At 39.4% G+C, this 21655-nt stretch overlaps 2 protein-coding genes across 15 annotated transcripts in view; both read left to right on the top strand.

Moving 5' to 3' along the window:
• Window positions 1-21655, top strand: part of RBMS2 (RNA binding motif single stranded interacting protein 2) — a 92190-nt gene that overhangs the window by 24499 nt on the left and 46036 nt on the right. For 3 of the 14 annotated variants that reach the window (XM_072768860.1, XM_072768861.1, XM_072768864.1), the window contains exon 1: window positions 4685-4916. In XM_072768860.1, coding sequence (XP_072624961.1) covers window positions 4851-4916 — 66 coding nt within the window. In that variant the 5' untranslated portion in view covers window positions 4685-4850. Of the gene's footprint in view, window positions 1-3207; window positions 3569-3669; window positions 3738-3793; window positions 3947-4684; window positions 4917-15852; window positions 15876-21655 lie in introns of those variants that run through there. The other 11 variants (XM_072768859.1, XM_072768870.1, XM_072768867.1 and 8 more) reach the window with 11 other exon arrangements.
• Window positions 4943-11901, top strand: LOC140600541 (large ribosomal subunit protein uL30-like). The gene has a single exon (XM_072768874.1). The coding sequence runs from the start codon at window positions 10612-10614 to the stop codon at window positions 11026-11028; it is 417 nt and encodes a 138-aa protein (XP_072624975.1). The 5' UTR covers window positions 4943-10611; the 3' UTR covers window positions 11029-11901.

Here is a 21655-nt window from a genome sequence, read left to right on the forward strand (position 1 = left end):
TAAAAAATAATAATTTTATTTATTTATGAAAGACCTAGAGAGAGAGGCAGAAGAGAAGAGGACGAAGGCTGAGCCACCGGGGCTGCCCTATTTTTGAGAATTTTTATGATTACTAAATATATGTCAGTGTAATTCTTTTTTTTTTTTTTTCTTTTTGGCTTCTTCAATGTGGCCTCTTCTCTACCTTTAGTAATGGAGCTTATTCTTCCAGTCTTCAGGTCAGTTTCTGGGGTACTCAAGATGATTTGATAATTACCTAGTTGTATTTGTGGAATGAGCAAGCCTAGGGTCCTCCTACTCGGCCACCATCTCCCAATTTCCTTATGTACTGTCTACTTTTAGAGAAGAGAAGTGTTATTAAATCTTAGGATTCGGGGCAGCCCCAGTGGCACAGCGGTTTAGTGCCACCTGCAGCCCAGGGCGTGATCCTGGAGACCCTGGATCGAGTCCCACGCCAGGCTCTCTGTATGATGCCTGGTTCTCCCTGTGCCTCTGCCTCTCTGTGTCTCTGTGAATAAATAAATAAAATCTTAAAAAAAAAAATCTTAGGATTCAGGGACGCCTGGGTGGCTCAGTGGTTGAACGTCTGCCTTTGACCCTGGTCCTGGGATCGAGTCCTGCATTGGGCTCCCTGCATGGAGCCTGCTTCTCCCTCTGCCTGTGTCTCTCATGAATAAATAAATAAAATCTTAAAAAAATTCTTAGGATTTATGAAAATCTCTTTTTCTCTTTTTTTTCTAGATCTATTTCTATTTCTTAGAGTAGTAGGACTCTAGAGAAATGGGAGCTGGGGTGTCCAACCTAGTGAGCTTTGATTCTGTATTGTTTTGTTTACTCTTTTTCTAGAGATAAGAGATGTTCCACCAATTTCCATTTTTTTTTTTTTAAGATTTTATTTATTTATTCCTGAGAAAGAGAGCGGGGGGGGGGGGGGCGGGCGGGAAGAGACACAGGCAAAGGGAAAGGCAGGCTTCTGGCAAGGAGCCTAATGTGGGACTGGATCCTGGATCCTGGGATCACGCTCTGAGCCGAAGACAGACGCTCAACAGCTGAGCCACCCAGGTGTCCCAATTCTTCTTCTTTCTTCTTTTTTCTTCTTCTTCTTCTTCTTCTTCTTCTTCTTCTTCTTCCTTCTTTCTTCTTTCTTCTTTCTTCTTTCTTCTCCTTCTTTCTTTCTTTTTCTTTCTTTCTTTCTTTCTTCCTTTCTTTCTTTCTTCTCCTTCCTTCTTCTTTCTCCTTTTTTAATTTTTGTTTTATTATTTATTCATGAGAGACACACACACACAGAGGCAGAGACATAGGCAGAGGCAGAGGGAGAAGCAGGCTCCTTACTGGGAGCTGGATGTGGGACTTGATCCCAGGATCCTGGGATCATACCCTGAGCATGAAGGCAGATGCTCAACCACTGAGCCACCCAGGTGTCCCTGTTCCACCAATTTCCAGATAAAAGATAAGAATTTCTGAAAAAAAAAAAAAAAAAAAGATTTTCTGAATGATCAGATTGTTTGCTTATAGAATATAGAGAAAAGAAACTGGATGGGTGATTCCTGAAACTTCTTATCTAGTATTTCCAGCTATAAAGTTTAGCTTGGGGCAGAGGTTTAGCACTGCCTGCAGCCTGGGGTGTGGTCCTGGAGATCCGGGATTGAGTCCCACATCAGGCTCCCTGCGTGGAGCCTGCTTCTCCCTCTGCCTGTGTCTCTGTCTCTGTCTCTCCCTCTCCGTGTGTGTCTCACATTAATAAATAAATAAATAAATAAAAAATAAAAAAGAAATAAAGTTTAGCTTGCCTAGTTCTAGTATAAACTTTGGAATGTAATTAAAATACTAGTTTTTGAAATGTTTGCTTCAGCTCATCCAATCCGGATTATACAGTACCCACGGGGATTCACACTGGGAGATAGTAATTAATCAAAATGGAGTTCATATCTATTGAGTGTTTACCAAATGCCAAAGACTTTCCTAAAGCTTTGTTTTATTTTTTTTTCTTTTCTAAGGCTTTATCTGTTTTATTTTATTTCCCTACAATTTTAGGAAGTAGATATTATTTTTTTACCATGTTTTATAGATGAGAAAAGATTCAGATGTGTGAGATAATTTTCTGTGTCATTCAGTTTGTGACAGGACTGAACTAGAACTTAGATTTGATTCCAAAGGCTAATGAAGTAGGTATTATTTCCATTTTGCAAATGAGTGAATTAGAGATGTTAAGTACCTTGGCATAAAGTCACATAAGTAATAAGTAATAATGGTGTCAGCATTTGAACTCATGTTTGTCTATCTCTAAAAATCATGGATTTAACTATTTTAAATTCTTTTTTTCTTTAAAATTTATTTATTTTATTTGAGAGACAGAGTGCATGAGTGGCAGAGGGAGAGGGAGAGGGTCGCGACTGGATTCCACATTGAGCTCAGAGCCCCATGCAGGGGAGCCCATGACCCTGAAATCATGAGCTGGCCAAAACCAAGAGTTGGGCACTTACTTAGCTGAATGTGCCATTCAGGCATCCCTAACTATTTTAAATTCTAAAATATCACTGAGCAAAAAAAAAAAAAAATAAAATAAAATAAAATAAAATAAAATATCACTGAGCATTAAGGATTAAAGTAGGAAAATAAAGCACATGGAGAATGTTACAATTTTTAAAAAATTAAAATAGGTTGACTGACATAAATCCCGTTATAAATCAGGTTTTAGAGATTAAAGTTTTTGTTTCCCATTGTTAGGCTAAGAGAGAAAAAAATCAGCTAAGGGCCTTTTATTTTTTATTTATTTATTTTTTTAAAATTTTTATTTATTTATGATAGTCACACACAGAGAGAGAGAGAGAGAGAGAGAGAGAGGGGCAGAGACACAGGCAAAGGGAGAAGCAGGCTCCATGCACCGGGAGCCCGATGTGGGACTTGATCCTGGGTCCCCAGGATTGCGCCCTGGGCCAAAGGCAGGTGCCAAACTGCTGCGCCACCCAGGGACCCCAGGGCCTTTTAAATGGCAAGGATAACTTGGCATATAATGAATGAGAATCTCTGAGGGCAGAAAAAGGACTTAAAAAAATATGGTAGCACTGAGAGATGCCTTTAGTATTTTATTTATTACATTTGGCTGCTGTTCTTCAGTCTCTGTTGCAGTTCCCACAATGAGGCTGTTCCCACCCTTCCTGTGTCCCTTGAACTGAGCAGGCACTTCCTGTCCTATTGGAAATGAAAGTTAGAGATTGGGGGTGGTATGTGGTGTGTGTGTGTGTTACTCTGCCCATGGTTAGTGCTGTCTGTCCCATTATCATAGCAAAAAGGTGACCAGAAAACTGGAATAGAGACTGGGACTTCATTTAAGGGAGGGTTTGGGCTTAATGTTTGCTGTGGCAAAGCAAACAGGGTTAATTTATGTTTTAAGAGAATATCTATGATGGCACAAGGTGACCTGAAGAAGGGATTTGAAGGCTTTGATTTTACATCCCTGTTTCATTTGGATTGGTAGGAAATTACTGGGTTCATTCTTGAATTTTTTAGTTTCCTACAAATTTCTTATTAAGTCTCCTTCACAGGACATTACTTTGAAACTTTAGAGGTGAGTGTTGTCTCAACTGTGTTAGGTTCTTCTTCTCTCAGAACTTTGTATTTTCTTCTCTATGAAGCATATGCTTTTTAAAAATTATTTTTTTCCCACAGCTGAGAGACAACTTGAAGCAAACATTCCAACTCTGTGAACTTCAGTTTGGGCGTAAATTCCAGATTTGGTGAGTGACTCTTTTTTTTTTTCTTTTTTAAATTTTTATTTATTTATGATAGTCACAGAGAGAGAGAGAGAGAGAGAGGCAGAGACATAGGCAGAGGGAGAAGCAGGCTCCATGCACCGGGAGCCTGATGTGGGATTCGATAGGGGTCTCCAGGATCACGCCCTTGCCAAAGGCAGGGGCCAAACTGCTGCGCCACCCAGGGATCCCTGGTGAGTAACTCTTAATTGTTTCAGCTTCATGGACCTTGAAGACTAGAAAATGGTGGAATAAAGAGTCAAACAGGATAGCTTACAATTGTTGAAAAAATTGCTAGGTAGGCAGTTTTATCTCCGTAAAGCAGAGGGAAAAGAAAAGAAACCACTAGACACCAAATTTCATGACCTGGTCCAGTTTGATATTTCCTTCATAAGTATGAAATCATGCCTGGGGGAATCTGAAAAGGAGTGAGAGGCATTAGCCCATCAGTGTGACCCAAGAGGAATAGAACTATCCAGGGATCTGAAACTAGTTACTTCCTATATTCTGTCTCTGCTCTTTGGTGAGCTCTTCTGTTTATTCCTTCTTCAGGCATTATGATCACTGTAAGTATAAAGTGTGGGGAAAGTCCTGAATGCATCTCACATATTCTTTCTCAATGTAATTAGTTGGCTTCACATATTCTCTGAGGCAGTGCGTCCTAGTGGCCCCTTTAAAATCAAACTTGAAAGCTTCTTCTAAATCTTATAGCTCTAAGGAAAAAAAAATCCTCGGTGTGTTTTCAGGAGAATCAGAACTTGTTCTTATTGGAAAAGGAATGGAATTGAGAGGAGTAGACCTAAGAACTTTTCTTTTTGCTTTAGCTACCAAGACTGTGAAAAATAAAATAACATCTTGGGCATTAGGACCCAGTGGAAGTACCTTATTCAGACTCTTGGTTAACTTCTCTCAGTGACGTAAACAAGCAGCCCTAGCTCCTTCTCTACCCGCCCCCCCCCCACCCTTCTCCCTCCTGCTCCTTTTCTCCCCCTTTCTCCTCCCCCTCCCTTTTCCCTCTCATTTTTTCTTTCCCCCTCCCTTCCCCCTCCCTGTCCCTCTCCCTCTTCTCTTTCTCAGCTCCCTTACATTAAAGAGAAAATGCTGCTATCAGTGACTTCCAGGCCTGGGATTTCGACTTTTGGCTATAACAAGAACAACAAGAAGGTAGGGAAAAGTGCTTTTTTGGAATCCAGCTCCTTCCTTTCCTGGGGATCGGGGAGTGCCCTTGGCTTTAACATTCTTCGTTAGAGGGGATCAGAATTCCTCTCTCCACTCAGCACCTCTCCCTTTTCCACCACTTCTTTCGGCATCTTTTCTCACCTGGCTTTGGAGTTCCAGCAGTTTACAGTCCATGTGTGTGAGGACTGAAAAGGCAGGGGGATTAAAACAAATCAAGTTTGTAAGTTTGTATCTTTGTGAAATGAAGTTAGTTTGACTTCCTGCTGATATACCCCATCTACCCTGGAATAATATGTCATCTCAAACCCAGGCCCCCTGCCCACACCCTCCAAGGTTATTTTTATATTTTTGAAAAACTGTTTCTATTGCTGCCCCACTTCCTTTCTAGCCCTAACTGGTAGCCCTAACTCTACCAGCATTATCAGGTAAGTAGCTGAAATATGTAGTCAGTGAAATCACAACAGCTTGATCAAGAACTGGGTATACGCTTCTAGACTAGGAAGAGACCCCCACTTCACCCAGTCTGTAGGGAAGGAGTCCCAAGACAAGAACAGACCTTGGGATTAAGGCAGAAAGTTCTGTGATTCTTTGGGTTCTGCTGCTGAGCTGGTGCTTGGACCTCTGCTGATAGCCAGGCTCTGAAGGGATCCTTGCAGTCTCTGTGATTAACCCACCATTGCCAGAGAATTGTGATACGCTTGGGCGCATGGGGAGTCTAATGAGGAGAGGTGGACAGTGATGCCCACATTCAGTAGGGAATATCCTTGGCAGTTTCTTGGCATTTCAGGACACACGGTGCTGATTAGGAGGAACTTCATGCTGTAGGAGAAAGACCCTTTACCCTCTGTCTTGGCATTCAGCTGTTTTTTGAAGAAAAAAGATGTAATAGATGTATAGGGATCTTTTGTCCATCTGATGGAGTATAGGAAGGTGTGGAGAATTCTGCTACTTTTCTCATATATCTAAAGATATTGTTATAGATAATTTAAACAGAGTATCTGATCAGGGCATTGGGTAAATGTTTAGATCCAAAACACTTCATGTCAATTTATTTTTTTATTTTTATTTTTTAAAGATTTTATTTATTTATTAATGAGAGATACAGAGAGAGAGGCAGACACAGGCAGAGAGAGAGGCAGAGAGAGAGAAGCAGGTTCCATGCAGGGAGCCTGATGTGGAACTCGATCTGGGTTCTCCAGGATCACCCCCTGGGCCGAAGGCAGGCACCAAACTGCTGAGCCACCCAGGCATCCCTTAATGTCAATTTATAATGGTATTCATTCTGTTTATATCCTTAAGAAATGTGGGTCCATATATGTTTGTTGGTTATCAATAATATACATATGAATTACATATGAATATATAATTTTGGTAGAATAATATTTCATGTATATTCCTTTCAAATTTATGTAGTACTGTATGAAACTTTCCTTAATTTTTTTTCTCCAAGTCTCTCATGTTACCCAGACCCATTAAAATAAAGTAAAAAGAATTCCAGAAGTTAGTTTTTTTCCTCCTAGGGGATTCATCTAAAATCTTCTCATAGCTGTCTTTACTCCCTTTCCATCTTGTAGTATAGGAAACATTTAACCAGCTTCTAAATCCGGGATACCATAGGGGACAAACAAAGAGTTATAATTGTGGACTTGGATTCAAATCTCATATTTCTTCTGATAACTTAAAAGTTTGAGAAGCAATGAAGAATAATTGTGTGGGTTCTTACAGGTCACTGTTATGATGTCATCACTTTGAGGTTATTTAGTTTAGTTTAGTTTTGTTTTTTTTTAATTTATTCATGAGAGAGGCAGAGATATAGGCAGAGACTTAGGCAGAGGGAGAAGCAGGTTCCCTGCGAGGAGCCTGATGTGGCACTCGATCCCAGGACCCCGGAATAATGCCCTGAGCCAAAGGCAGTTGCTTAACTACTGAGCTACCCAGGTGCCCTGATGACATCACTTTGTATAGATGATTCCTTTGTGTGTGTGTATAGACTGGTGAATATTGGGTATATTTAAAGCATTACTACATTGTGTTGACCTGTAATGCTTTATGTGTTTCTTTTTTAGGAAGAGGGTGTAGATGGATTTGTTCATGTAATTTGTAAATTTTTATATTCAAGGTTACATTTTTCATATTAAAAACAAAGATTTTATTTATTTTAGAGAGAGAGAGCAAGGGGAGGGGCAGAGTAAGAGGGAGAACAAGTCTCAAGTGGACTCTCTGCTAAGCGCAGAGCCCATGGCAGGGCTCCATCCCAGAACTCTGAGATCATGAACTGAACCAAAATCAAGAGTCAGCTGCTTAACTTACCCTCAAGGTTATGTTTTTAGAATAACTTTTGTTTTTAGTAATAAATTTAAGACATACCCACTAAAAAAAAAAAAAAATAAGTCTAAAGAGGTATATAAAATAAAAAGTTAAGTCTTCCTTTCATGTCCTAAAGTTCTTGCCCAAATCCCACCCCTCAAGTAAATTAAACTGGTAGCAATTTGGCTATATATCCTACTATTCTATAACAGGTTAAGTTTTAATTTTGACATTGGCTTATTTGCGATTTCTATTAAGAACTCAGTTTCTCAAGTATATCAAGTCTGTGTAATAAAGTTCTTGGACCTGTCCAAAATATTTAAAAAACTGAAAGAACAATCAAAATTTAAACTTTTGAAAAATACAAATTCTAAATAGCTGCTTTGATTGACTATCATTATGTTATACAAAAATCTAGGTATAAAAATTTGTGGAGATCTGCTTTCTTGAAGGAGATTTTTTTTTTTAAGATTTTATTTATTTATTTATTTATTTATTTATTTATTTATTTATTTATGAGAGACACAGAGAGAGGCAGAGACATAGGCAGAGAGAGAAGCAGGCTTCCCACAGGGAGCCTGATGCAGAACTCAATCCTAGAACCCCATGATCACTCCTAGGACCCCATGATCATAACCTGAGCCAAAAGGCAGACACTCAACCACTGAGCCACCCAGTTGCGTCATGAAGGAGAATTTTTATATCACAATTTACTGTAGTCATCACTTCTAGCTTGTGGAGTAGAAATAATTGCCAGTGAGCTCAGAAGAGCTATTTGTACACCAGTGTTGTAACTTCTTTGAAAGTGTATTAATTTTATTTACTTGACTTTAAACAGTAGAATTGTTTTATTTTGAAGCATATTTGTATACTTCACTTGTCAGGGAAGTTGTTACCTGAGGAGTCCGTGACATCATTTTTTTACTGTTTTTGCTGTGGTGAATATAGGAATATAATAAACGAATGTATAATTCCTTTTTTTTTCCGAATGTATAATTCCTAATAAAGGCAGATTCTTTCTCAGGATTTAGTGTTGAATATCCATTCTTTTCTTGGCATTAAAATAGAGAAAAGGGGAACGTAGATTTCAAAGACTGTTCCTGCAAAATAATGTAGCACATGTTTTAAAAACATCTATTTTAATGGCCTTCAATTACTCTTTGGTTCATTAAAAAAAAAAAAGTAAAAGGACCAGAGTTCTAGGGTCTCAACACTTTCTTCAGTGTTTGAAAGTGCCTCTGTAGAGAGATTTGAGTATAGGTGAGACTGAAAGAGGAAATGTTTGGAACTAAAGGAATCTCAGACTTGTAAAGGGTCTAACCACTCCTTCCCTGACATCATCTTCCTGGCATGTGTTATTATAATTTAACTCCTCAGAGCATCAACAAGTATTTCCTGTGGAAAAAAAAAAGAAAGGAGATTTTGTTTAACTTGGGATAATTTGCCTTGCCTAACCTATTTTGCATAAATTTCTGTTTCCTCTGGATCTTAATGTATTGAAGATCAGTGTGGGGCGGGGGAGGAAGAGAGTAGAACTGACTGTTGGGCAGTGTCAGATCTTCACTTTTTGAGAAGCAGGAGTTACCTGAAAGTTTAAGTATTTACTTAGGAGAGAAGAAAGTGGGAAGCAATGCTATAATTGCTTATACTTAAACAGGGAAGGATGATTTTTTGCATGCTTGCTATATTTTTCAACTAGTTTTCATCAAGTCAAACTTATTAGAACTGAGGACTAAGAACTCTTAGTTCTTGACTGGGGCAGCTATTCTGTTATCCGTAATAAAGTTGACTTAGATGGTTAAAGTTTAGTGGTGATATCTTTCCTTTGATCCCTCCTTTCCCTTTTGAGCCCTACTATACTAATTTATGTACTCATTACTGATTATTTTTATGTTAATAGTATCTTTACTTTAATAGTAGTATCCCACATGACTCCTTGCCTCCTAGTTCTCTTCCCCTTACCCCTGGCCCCTAAATAACTTTAAAGGATTTTTTAAAAAGATTTTTAATTTATTTATGAGCAAGACCGTGCAAGGTAGTGAACACAGAGCAGGGGGAGGAGCAGAGGGAGAGGGACAAGCAGACTCTGCTTACATGAGGCTGGATCTTACTACCTTGAGCTTATGACCTGAGCCGAAAACAAGTCAGTCGCTTAATTGACTGCACCCCCTGCCAGTAACTTTATATTTGCTGCTAGAGCAGTCTTCCAACATCCCAGCAGTCTAGTGCTGAGCATTTCTTATATAAAAACCTTTAATGAAAAAAAAAAAAAAAACCTTTAATGGCTATATATTACCTGCTAAACAAAGCCCATGTCCTAGCCCAATACTCACTATTTATCCAGCCTTTCCTTTTTTTTATTAAAAACATTTTTTAAGATTTTATTTATTTATTCATGAGAGACAGAAAGAGAAAGAGAGAGAGAGAGAGAGAGAGAGGCAGAGACACAGGCAGAGGGAGAAGCAGACTCCATGCAGGGAGTCTGTTGCGGGACTTGATCCCGGGTCTCCAGGATCAGGTCCTGGGCTGAATGTGGCGCTAAACCGCTGAGCCACCTGGGCTGCCCCCTCCAAAAAAAAATTCTTTTAAGTAGGCTCCATGCCCAGCATGGCACTTAATGTAGGGCTTGAACTCACACCCTGAGATCAAGACCTGAGCTGAAACTGAGAATAGGACATTTAACCGACTGAGCCACCCAGGTGCCCCTATCCAACTTTCCTTATCTCCCCCCCTTCCCCCTCTTGATTCCATTCCTTTATTCCGCTCTACCCAGATGTTTTACCTGTAATTTTCTGGATATACCCTTGAATTATTGCATTTCTAATTCCATAAGAAAATATGCTATAATAAAAATAGAAACAGGAAACAGAAAAGAAACAGGATGACATAAAATATAGATTAGAATAAGAGGTTGGATGGAATTATAATACAGATGTGCACACCATAGAGTTTTACCCTGAAGGTGAAGACTGAAGAGTACTCATTGATTTTTGTCACTGCAGAGGTGGTTGGTAATTTTGACAAGCAATTTCAGAGTGGGGAACAGAAGTGAGGTTGTAGTGAACAGTGTATGATTGTAAAAAGGTATGGAAGTATAGATGGTGTATATAGACTAATCTTTTAAGAACTTTAAGGCAGAGTCCTCTTTTCTGGCTAGAGCCACGGTGGGTGCAAAAAAGAAGAAATAGAAGATCTTTGCTGTGCCAGAAACCCTTAAGAAAAAGCTATAAGGAATTCCATAGAGTTGAAGATCAAGCATCTGAGAAAAAAGTTTGCCCCAACGATGCTTTGAAAGGCAAGGAGGAAGCTTATTTATGAAAAAGATAGGCATTACCACAAGGAATACAGGCAGATATACAGAACTGAGATTTGAATGGCGAGGATGGCAAGGAAAGCTGGCAACTTCTATGTGTCTGCAGAACCCAAATTGGCATTTGTCATCAGCATCAGAGGTATCAGTGGTGTGAGCCCAAAGATTCGAAAGGTGTTGCAGCTTCTTTGCCTTCGCCAGATCTTCAATGGCACCTTTGTTAAGCTTAACAAGGCTTCAGTTAACATGCTAAGGATTGTGGAACCATATATAGCATGGGAGTACCCAAACCTGAAGTCAGTGAATGAATTGATCTACAAGCGTTGTTATGGCAAGATCAACAAGAAGCGAATTGCCCTGACAGATAACACACTGATTGCCCCATCTCTTGGTAAATATGGCATCATCTGCATGAAGGATCTGATTCACGAGATCTGTACTGTTGGAAAATGTTTCAAAGAAGCAAACAATTTTTTATGACCCTGCAAATTATCTTCTGCATACAGGGGAATGAAGAAAAAAGCACCCATTTTGTAGAAGGTGGAGATGCTAGCAACAGGGTAGACCAGATCAATAGGCTTATTAGAAGGATGAACTAAGGTATCTACCATGATTATTTTTCTAATCTGGTCAGTTAATAAATGACTACTTTCATTTTTTTTTTTAAGATGTTATGTATTTATTCATGGAGAGACAGAAAGAGAGAGAGAGAGAGAGAGGCAGAGACACAGGCAGAGGGAGAAGCAGGCTCCATGCAGGGAGCTCGATGCGGGACTCAATCCAGGGACTCCAGGATCATGCCCTGGGCCAAAGGCAGGCGCCAAACTGCTGAGCCACCCAAGGATCCCCTAAATGACTACTTTTATTTTTTAATTTTTTATTTTTTAAAATATTTTATTTATTTATTCGTGAGAAACACAGAGATGTGAGAGAAAGAGGCAGAGACACAGGCAGAGGGAGAAGTAGGCTCCATGCAGGGAGCCCCATGTGGGACTTGATCCCGGGACTCCAGGATCACGCCCTGGGCCAAAGGCAGGCGCCAAACTGCTGAGCCACCCAAGGATCCCCTAAATGACTACTTTTATTTTTTAATTTTTTATTTTTTAAAATATTTTATTTATTTATTCGTGAGAAACACAGAGATGTGAGAGAAAGAGGCAGAGACACAGGCAGAGGGAGAAGCAGGCTCCATGCAGGGAGCCCCATGTGGGACTTGATCCCGGGACTCCAGGATCACGCCCTGGGCTGAAGGCAGGGGCTAAACTGCTGAGCCACCCAGGGATCCCCAATGACTACTTTTAAATGGAAAAAAAAAAAAAAACTTTAACATGGGGAGCAGAACCCAATTAAAAATGGGCAGAAGATATGATTAAATATTTCTTCAAAGAAGATCTACAAATAGCCATGAAAAAGGTGCTCAGCGTCATTAGCCATCAAGGAAATGCAAATCAAAACTACAATGAGATACCACTTCACACCCCCTAGGATGGCTGTAATCAAAAAGACAGGTAATAATAACCTGGAGTAATTGGACTCTTCATACACTGTGGGAATGTAAAATGGTGCAACTGCTTTGGAAGTTTGGCAGTTCTTTAAAAGATTAAACGCAGACAGGGCGTCTGAATGGCTCAGTCCATTAGGCTTCTGACTTCGGTTTAGATCATGGTCTTGGAGTCCTGGGATCCAGCATGGTGGTGGGCTTCTGGCTCAGTGGGGAGTCTTCTTGTCCCTCTGCTGCCGCCCCCTCACCCCGCTCTCTCTCTGTCTAATATAAATAAATAAAAAATCTTTAAAAAAAGGGTTAAACACTGTCCTAGGTATATACCCAAGAGGAATTAAAACATGTCCATACAAAAACTTGTGCACCGGTGTTTATCGCACCATTATTCATAATAACCAAAAAGTGGAAACCACCCAGATATCCACCAACTGATGAATGGATAAATAAAATATTGTATGTACCCATACAGCGGAAGTTTTGGAATTTTATTCATCAGTAAGAAAGAGTACTGATACATTTTTTAAAAATTTTTACTTATTTATGATAGTCACACAGAGAGAGAGAGAGAGAGAGAGGCAGAGACACAGGCAGAGGGAGAAGCAGGCTCCATGCACCGGGAGCCCGACGTGGGATTCGATCCCGGGTCTCCAGGATCGGGCCCTGGGCCAAAGGCAGGCACCAAACCGCTGCGCCACCCAGGGATCCCAGTACTGATGCATTGTACAAGATGGATGAACCTTGAAAAATGTTATGCTAGGTCAAAGATGCCATTAATGAAGCCCACGTATTTTATGCTTCCATTTATATGAAATGTCCAGAATAGGCCAATCTATGGAGACAGAAAGTAGATTAATGGTTGTCTACATCTAGAGGGGATGGGGATGGTTGGGGAAAATGAGGAGTGACTGGGTAATGGGTAATGGGTATTGGGTTTTTTTTGGGGGGGGGATAGTGAAAATGTTCTAAAATTAATTGTGATGGCTGTGAAACTGTGATCTAAGTACCATTGAATGTATACTTCAGGTGGGTTGATTACATGGTATGTAAGTTACATATCAATAAAGTTGTTATTTTAAAAAGATAGGGAACAGAGAAATGAGATAAAAGCAGAAAGAAGATAGGGGTAATATTGAGAGAACTTTTTTATTTTTATTTTTTTATGATTTTCTTTATATATTCATGAGAAACACACACACACAGAGGCAGAGACATAGGCAGAGAGGGAGGTAGGCTTCATGGAAGGGAGCTCGATGTGGGTCTCATCCTGAGACTTTAGGATCATGCCCTGGGCCAAAGGCAGATGCTCAACTGCTGAGCCACCCAGGCGTCCCCAGAGAATTTTTTTAAAGATGGGAGCTATGGGAGCCAAATGTAAAGAGAATTACCTGTGTTACTTTATACTTATTTTCCAAATATATATGTTCCTATTCTTCTTGTTCTCTTCGATCCTTTCATTTTTTTTGTGCCTCAAGTATTCAGCCTCTCTGATCCTTTGTTGTTTTTGCTGTCCCTTCCTTTTGGAATAGCCTTTCTGTTGGTTTGTTCCCTCCACCCACATTCATAAACAGCTCCACCATGCTAGGCCCTGGGGGTAAGGCATGGTTGTGGCTGTCTGTAGCTCACAGAACTGTCTTTCAAAACCCCATCTATCCCTCAACTTCAGCTGAAATGTTACCTTTTCGGGATCCCTGGGTGGCGCAGCGGTTTGGCACCTGCCTTTGGCCCAGAGCGTGATCCTGGAGACCCGGGATCGAATCCCACGTCGGGCTCCCGGTGCATGGAGCCTGCTTCTCCCTCTGCCTGTGTCTCTGCCTCTCTCTCTCTGTGTGACTATCATGAATAAATAAATAAAATCTTAAAAAAAAAAAAATGAAATGTTACCTTCTCTATAAAGCTTCTCCTAATTCCTTTACCTCCCAGCCCTCAAGAAGACTTTTTTTTCCCCCCAAAGTCTCTATAATATTCTGTATTTCATATAGGATAATTTATATAATTTTGCATTGCTTTGGAATAATTTAGGTGATGGTCTTATCTTCACTGGAGTATATATTCTGTAAAAGGTAGCATCATTCAGTTTTTATCCTCCAGAATACCTGATAACAGTTTCCTAAGCCTATCTAGTAGATACTAAAAAATATATATATCCTAATAAATGTAATTAAACTACTGTTAGGCATTAAATTAAGGTTAAATGAAGGAAGGCAGCATTGTATTCTATAGAAATAGTGAAATACGGAGTTAGATCTGAATTTAATTGTGGCTTTTGTTAATTATTAGCTGTGTGCCTAGTTGCAAATTTCTTAGGGTCTCTCTGTCCTTGAGTTCTTCATCTTAAAGTACAGATACATTTTATTGGGTTATTTTGAGAATTGGTAATATTTGATAATATTTGTAATCATATATCAGTATGTATAACTGGGCTATTTTCTTTCTTTTCTTTCTTTTCTTTCTTTTTTTTCTTTCTTTCTTTTTTTTTCTAATGGGGCTTGAACTCATGACCCCAAAATCAAGAGTCACATGTTCTACAGACTGAGCCGGGCAGGGGCCCAAACTATTATTTCTTTTATCAAAAAAAGCCGTTTTTCTTCATGCCACTTTTTCTTCCAGCTGCTGCCCCATTTCTCTTCTTCCCTTTACCGTAAAATATCTTGAAAGGGTTATCCAAGAGTTGCATGTACTTGCGCTCTCTCATTTATTTCCTTGCATTATTTTTCTTTTCTTTTTTCTTTTTTCTTTTCTTTTCTTTTCTTTCTTTTCTTTTTTTTTTTAAGATTTTTAAAATTTATTCGTTAGAGACACACAGAGAGAGAGGCAGAGACACAGGCAGAGGGAGAAGTAGGCTCCATGCAGGGACTAGATCCCAGGTCTCCAGGATCACACCCGGGCTGAAGGTGGGGCTAAACCGCTGAGCCACCCAGGGATCCCCTATTTTTCTTTTCTCAACTTTAGTATATTACTTGATAATACAGAAGATTACGTGAAATTGATTATGTGCAATTATAAAGCATAATATTAAGAGAATACCTGTAAGCCCGCCTTCCAACTTAAGAACTAGAATAATTTCTTATAAATTACATTGTTCGGGGATCCCTGGGTGGCGCAGCGGTTTAGCGCCTGCCTTTGGCCCAGGGCGCGATCCTGGAGGCCCGGGATCGAATCCCACGTCGGGCTTCCGGTGCATGGAGCCTGCTTCTCCCTCTGCCTGTGTCTCTGCCTGTGTCTCTGCCTCTCTCTCTCTCTCTCTGCGTGTGACTATCATAAATAAATAAAAATTTTAAAAAAATAAATTACATTGTTCTATGTATGTAGTTATTTAATTGTATACATTATCTCACTTAATCCTTATAACAATTTCATCATTATTATCTGCATTTTACAGGTGAGAAAAAATGAGGTACAGAGAGTTTTAATAATCACTTGCTGGTGAATGGCCCAGTTAGGATTTGAACTCAGTCTGGCTTAGTCTATGTTCTCAATTACTACCATATTGCCTTGTTGCAATACATAGTCTTCTGGCCTTTTTTCCCCTCCATTCTATATGACGTTTTCATTATCCATGTTCTCTTAATTTAATTAAAAAAATTTTTTTGTGATTCATGTTCTATACAGCAGTGAATTATTCATTTTTCAATGCTGTATGGTATTTCATTTTGTGAATATACCATAATTTATCCATTCTCCTGCCAGTGAGTTTTTGGATTATTTCTAGGTTTGTTTGTGCTATTACTAACATTGTTGCACTGAACATTCTCATATTTGTATTGTAGTACATTGGTAAGAATTTCTCTTGTGTTTGTACCTAGGAGTTGAATTGCTGAGTCACAAGGTATGTGAATATTCACTCTAAAGAGGTAATGCTAAATTGCTTTCCAAGTGTACCAAGTTTGTTCTTATCCATGCTGTATAAAATTTACTATAGATTCACATCCTCTCTACTTATTCATTCTCTTGTAAACCCAAGATCATTAGGCTTTTACTACCGCCGCTTCACCAAAACTGCTCTTAGAAGGGTCTGCAGTGACTTTCATGTTGTTGAATGGTCAGTTTGTATCCTCATCTTACTTGATTGATCTATTGTCAAAACACTTGACATAATTGATCACACTATTCCTTGAAACACTTTCTTCATTTGTTTTACGGAACACTACTTTCTCCTCTTCCTCTAGTACCTGAGGCCTCTCTTCTTCTTCTTTTCTTTTTAATATTTTATTTATTCATGAGAGACAGAGAGAGAGAGAGAGAGGCAGAGACACAGGCAGAGGGAGAAGCAGGCTCCATGCAGGGAGCCCGATGTGGGACTCTATCTTGGGTCTCCAGGATCACACCCCACGCTGCAGGCGGCGCCAAACCGCTGCGCCACCGGGGCTGCCCGAGCATGCAACTCTTGATTTCAGGATTGTGAGTTCAGTCCCCACATTAGGATATAGAGTTTATTTAATAATAAATTCTTTCTTTGTCTCTCTTTTTTAAAGTAGGCTCCATGCCAAACACAGGGCTTGAATTCATGACTCTGAGATTAAGACCTGAGTTGAGATCAAGAATTGGATGCTTAGGGATGCCTGGATGGCTCAGCGGTTGAGCATCTGCCTTTGGCTCAGGTCATGATCCCGGAGTCCTGGGATCAAGTCCCACATTGGGCTCCCTACATGGAGCCTGCTTCTCCTTCTGCTTGTGTCTCTGCCCCCCGCCCCCGTCTTTCATGAATAAATAAGTAAAAAATCTTAAAAAAAAAAAAAAAAAAAGAATTGGATACTTAACTGAGCCACCCAGGCACCACTTAAATTCTCTCTTTGTCTTTAATTTTAGACATTTTTAATTATACTGTATCTTGGAGAAAAGTGTTTTGGATTAAAATTTTTGGATGTGGGCAGCCCTGGTGGCTCAGCGGTTTAGCGCTGCCTACAGCCCAAGGTGTGATCCTGGAGACCTGGGATCGAGTCCCACGTAGGGCTCCCTGCATGGAACCTGCCTCTCCCTCTGCCTGTGTCTCTGCCTCTCTCTCTCCTCTGTGTATTCTCATGAATAAATAAATAAATAAAATCTTAAAAAAAAATTTTTTTTGGATGTGCCATTACTTTCATGAATTGGATGTCTAAATCTCTCCAGGTTTAGGTAGTTTTCAGTTATTATTTCTTTGAATAAACTTTCTACCCCTTTTTCTTTTCTATCTGGGATTTTAGGGGTGCATAAATTGTTTCTATTAAGGTGTTCCATAAGTTCCATAAGCTTTCTTCATTCCTCTTCATTCTCTTTTTTCCTTTTTTCTCTTCTGACTGGATAATTTCAAGTGATCACTCTTCAGGCTTGCTGATTCTTATGTTTGGTATAGTCCATAAGGTACTTTGAAGTTGCCAAATTCAACTAGCTTTTTTATTAATTTAGTTTTCATCTTACATAACCTCTTACTAGCATTTGCTAGGGTTGACTATTATCCATTTCTTGAAGCACTCTCTTTCTTTGCCTCTGGTTACCTATCACTTTGGGTATTGCCCTTTTGGCCCTTCTCTTTTGGTCTCTTTGGCAGTTACTCTCTTCAGTTTCTGATTATTTAGAGTTCTTTAGGCCTTCTTATCGTACCTTCTTCCTAAGTATACTTTCTTCTGAGGTGCCTGGATGGCTCAGTTAGTTAAACGTCTGCCTTTGGCTCAGGTCATGATCCTGGGCTTCTGGGATGAAGCCCTGCATTGGGCTCCCTGTTCAGCGAGTAGTCTGCTTCTCCCTCTTCTTCTGTTCCTTCCCTTGCTTGGTTCTCTCTCTCTTTTATTTTTATTTTTATTTTTTTCTCTCTCTCCTTTAAATGAAAAATTAAAATCTTAAAAAAATACATACTTTCATCCTAAATTTTAGTTATTACTATGCCATCAGATTTGCAGATTATAATTGCTAGACCAGATCTCTCCTCTGGGCATCTAACTGCCTAATTGATATTCTTTCCTGGAAATCTCACATGTTATTCAAGTTTTTGTTTTTGTTTGTTTTGTTTTGTCTTATTTTTTGCCCCAGTGTGGTGCTCAAACCCATGACCCTGAGATCAAGAGTCAAATGTTCTGCTGACTGAACCAGCCTGGCACCCCTCAAATTTAACATATTCAAAATGTAATGCTTGCTTTCTAGTCCTCAAATTGCCCTCTCCTGATCTCTACAGTGTTATGATACCACCATCCATCCAGTTACTCAAACTAGACACTATCCTTTCCTAAATCCAATCTATAAACTGTTGTAGTACTCTTGATTCTACATATAAGTTAAATCTCAGATCTTTTCACTTTTTTTCACCTTTACTGCCATCTCTCCAGTTACAGACTGCATTGTTTCTTGTTTGGGTACTATAGTGGCTGCCTAGTTGATCTTTGATTTCAACTCCTGCCTTACTCCAATTTGTTCTTTCCAGAGTATCCACAGTAATATTTTCAAAACATAGATCAGATCTTATAACTTCTTTCTTACAGGAAATTATTCACTGACTGTCTAATGTGTTGAGAATGAAAACCAAGTACATCAGCACAGGTTGGAAGGTTTTGTGAGTCTTTTTTCCTCCTTCATTACACTCCACCTTCACTGGCCTTCTGTTCTTTTTAGATTCATTTGAAAGGCTCCTGGATGGCTCAGTCAGTTAAGCATCTGCCTTCAGCTCAGGTCATGGTCCCCGGGTCCTGGGATTGAGCCCCACCCATGTCAGGCTCCCTGCTCAGCGTGGAGGCTACTTCTCCCTCTCCCGCTGTCTGCTGCTCCCCCTGCTTGTGCACGCTCTCTCTCTTTCTCTCTCTCTGTAAATAAATAAATAAATAAATAAATAAATAAATAAATAAATAAATAAAATCTTTAGATTCATTTGAAAGTCCCACCTTATATCTTTTGCACACATTCCCTTTTTCTGAAATGATCTTCTCTTTCATTCTCTGAATGGTTAGTTTCTTCTCATCCTTGAAGTTTCACTTAAATACCACCTTTTTAATCAGAGTAGCTAAAGTAGGTCACAACTTTCTGATCTTTTCCTTTCTAGCTCATTTATCACAGTGGGTAATTACATGATTACTTTATGATTATTTGATTAATGTCTCTATCTCCACTAAATGTTAAATTTTATTAGGACCAAGACTATCTCTGGTGTAGCTCAGCATTTTGTCCTTGGTACCTGTCCTTGCCTGGTACTCTAAAGCGGGCATTCAGTATTTGTTGAAAAAAATGGATGTGAAGTCTTTTTATATCTCAGGCACTATTATAAGAGCTTTACATGTATTTATTTTCATCTCCATAACAATTCTATTGCATAGGTGCTGTTACTGTCCCCATTTTACAAGTAAGGTTAGGCAGCTTATCCAGAGTCACAACTAGTACATGGTAACCCTAGAATTAAACCTAAGTCTTCGTGATTTTTGAACCTGTATTTGTGTATTTTTAAATTTTTTTGAGCCTGTATTTCAGCTACTTTCTGGTAGTTAATGGGATCTATAGTCAAGAAAGATAGTTTTGAAAAAATATTTAATAAACATTTATTCATCGCCTACTTAATTCCTAAATGAATAGTGAATAATTGACTGCCTTTATAAAAATTGAATCTGATTTTTCCTCATTTGTAAAATAAAGGAAAGAAAATTATTCTTTTTGTTGCTAACTCAAGTTGAATTAGTATTAAGTCATTATTTTACAATTATGGGACTTGCTAACTGGGAGGGCCAGGCATGCTAATGTTTTACCTGTCCCCCCTCGTTTAACTACCAGAGATTAATACTTGCCTTGCCCTTAAAGATTGTTGAGGTTTCGGTTTGAAGCATTCCTCTTCTTCCACTCCACGTGAGAAATAAGAAGAAAGTTTGAGAGAAATAAAAACAATACCTTTATTATTAATAAAACTAATATTCAAGAGCATAGGTTATATCTGTGGACCAGTGGATTTCTAATACTACCCCAGCTTTAGACAGATTTATCCATCTAGATACAGCAGCATTTTTTTTTTTTAATGAACAAACAAACAAATGGAAAGCTGTGGACTTCCGCATCTTGTGGCTTACTCCTTTGAAACTTAACCAGTGTGGAGGGGCACCTGGGTGGCTCAGTTGATTAAGCGACTAACTCTTGGTTTCCACTCAGCTCATGATCTCAGGGTCTTGAGATCAAGCCTCACATTGGGTTCCTTGCTGAGTGTGGAACCTGCTTGAGATTCTGTCTCCCCTCTCTCTCTCCCTCTGCCTCTCCCCACTTGTGTGCTCTCTCTCTCTAAAACAAACAAACAAACAAACAAAAACTTAAATATTGTGGAATAGAAAAGCTGAATTTGTATAGGCATCCCTCATCCTATTGTGCTTCACTTTATCATGCTCTATAGGTATTGTTTTTTTTTTTTTACAGATTTAAGATTTGTGGCATCCCTATGTTAAGCAAGTTGGAACCCTTTTCTAATAGCATTTGCTCACTTCGTGTCATAGTTTGGTAATCATTGCAATAGTTCAGATTTTTTAATTGTTCTATTTATGTTAATCTGTGACCACTGATCTTTGTGTTACTATTTTAATTGTTTTGGGGTGCCATGAACTCCTATAAGATGGTAAATTTAATCGATACATGTTCTGTGTGATCTGACTGCTTCATTGGCTCTTCCCCCATGTCTTCTTCCTCTCCTCAGGCTTTCATATTCCTTGAGACACAATATTAAAGTTAGGCAGATTAATAATCTGCAATGGCCTCTAAATGTTCAAGTGAAAGGAACGGTTCCATGTCTTTTACTTTATATCAAAAGTTAAAAATGATTAAGCTTACTGGGGAAGACCTATCAAAGCTGAGATAGGGGCAGTGGAGGTGCCTGGGTGGCTCAGTCACTTAAGTGGCAGATTCTTGATTTCAGCTCAGGTCATGGTCCCAGTGTCCTGAGATTGAGCCCCCCCTGGTAGAGCTTCCCACTCAGCAGAGTCAGTGCAAGGATTTTCCCTTTCCACCTGTCCCACTCTCCCTGCTTGTTCTATTTCTTTCTCTCCAAAATAAATAAATAAATATACCCCCCCACCCCCCTAAACTAAGGCCAAAAGCTAGGCCTCTTGCACCAGTTAACCAAGTTGTGACTGCAAAGGAAAAGTTTTTTTATTTTTTATTCTTATTTTTTATTTATTTTATTTATTTTAAATTTTTATTATTATTTTTAAAGATTTTATTTATTTATTCATGAAAGACACAGAGTAGAGAGAAACGCAGAGACCTAGGCAGAGGAAGAAGCAGGCTCTATGCAGGGAGCCTGATGTGGGACTCGTTCCTGTGTCTCCAGGATCAGGCCCTGGGCTGAAGGCAGGCGCTAAACCACTGAGCCACCCAGGGATTCCCTTTATTTTTTTTTAAAGAGAGTGCCAGAGCATGAGTGAGCTTGTGGAGAGGGACAGAGAGGGAGAGAGAAAATCTTAAGCAGGCACGATACCCAGCGTGGATTCTGATGCAGAGCCTAGGGCTCCATCTCACAACCCTGAGATCATGACCTGATCCGAAATCAAGAGTTGGATGCTTAACTGACTAAGCCCCTAGGGACCTCAGCCAAGGAAAAGTTTTTGAAGGAAATTAAAAGTGCTACTCAAGTAAAACAAATGATAAGTGAAACAGACTTATTACCGATATGGAGAAAGT

Source organism: Canis lupus, chromosome 11, assembly GCF_048164855.1.
Source record: "Canis lupus baileyi chromosome 11, mCanLup2.hap1, whole genome shotgun sequence".
Lineage (NCBI taxonomy): Eukaryota > Metazoa > Chordata > Mammalia > Carnivora > Canidae > Canis > Canis lupus.

What these genes read in the sequence shown, in the direction of transcription:
- LOC140600541 (XM_072768874.1), top strand. Translation starts at nt 10,612, where the DNA reads ATGGCGAGGATGGCAAGGAAAGCTGGCAACTTCTATGTGTCTGCAGAA.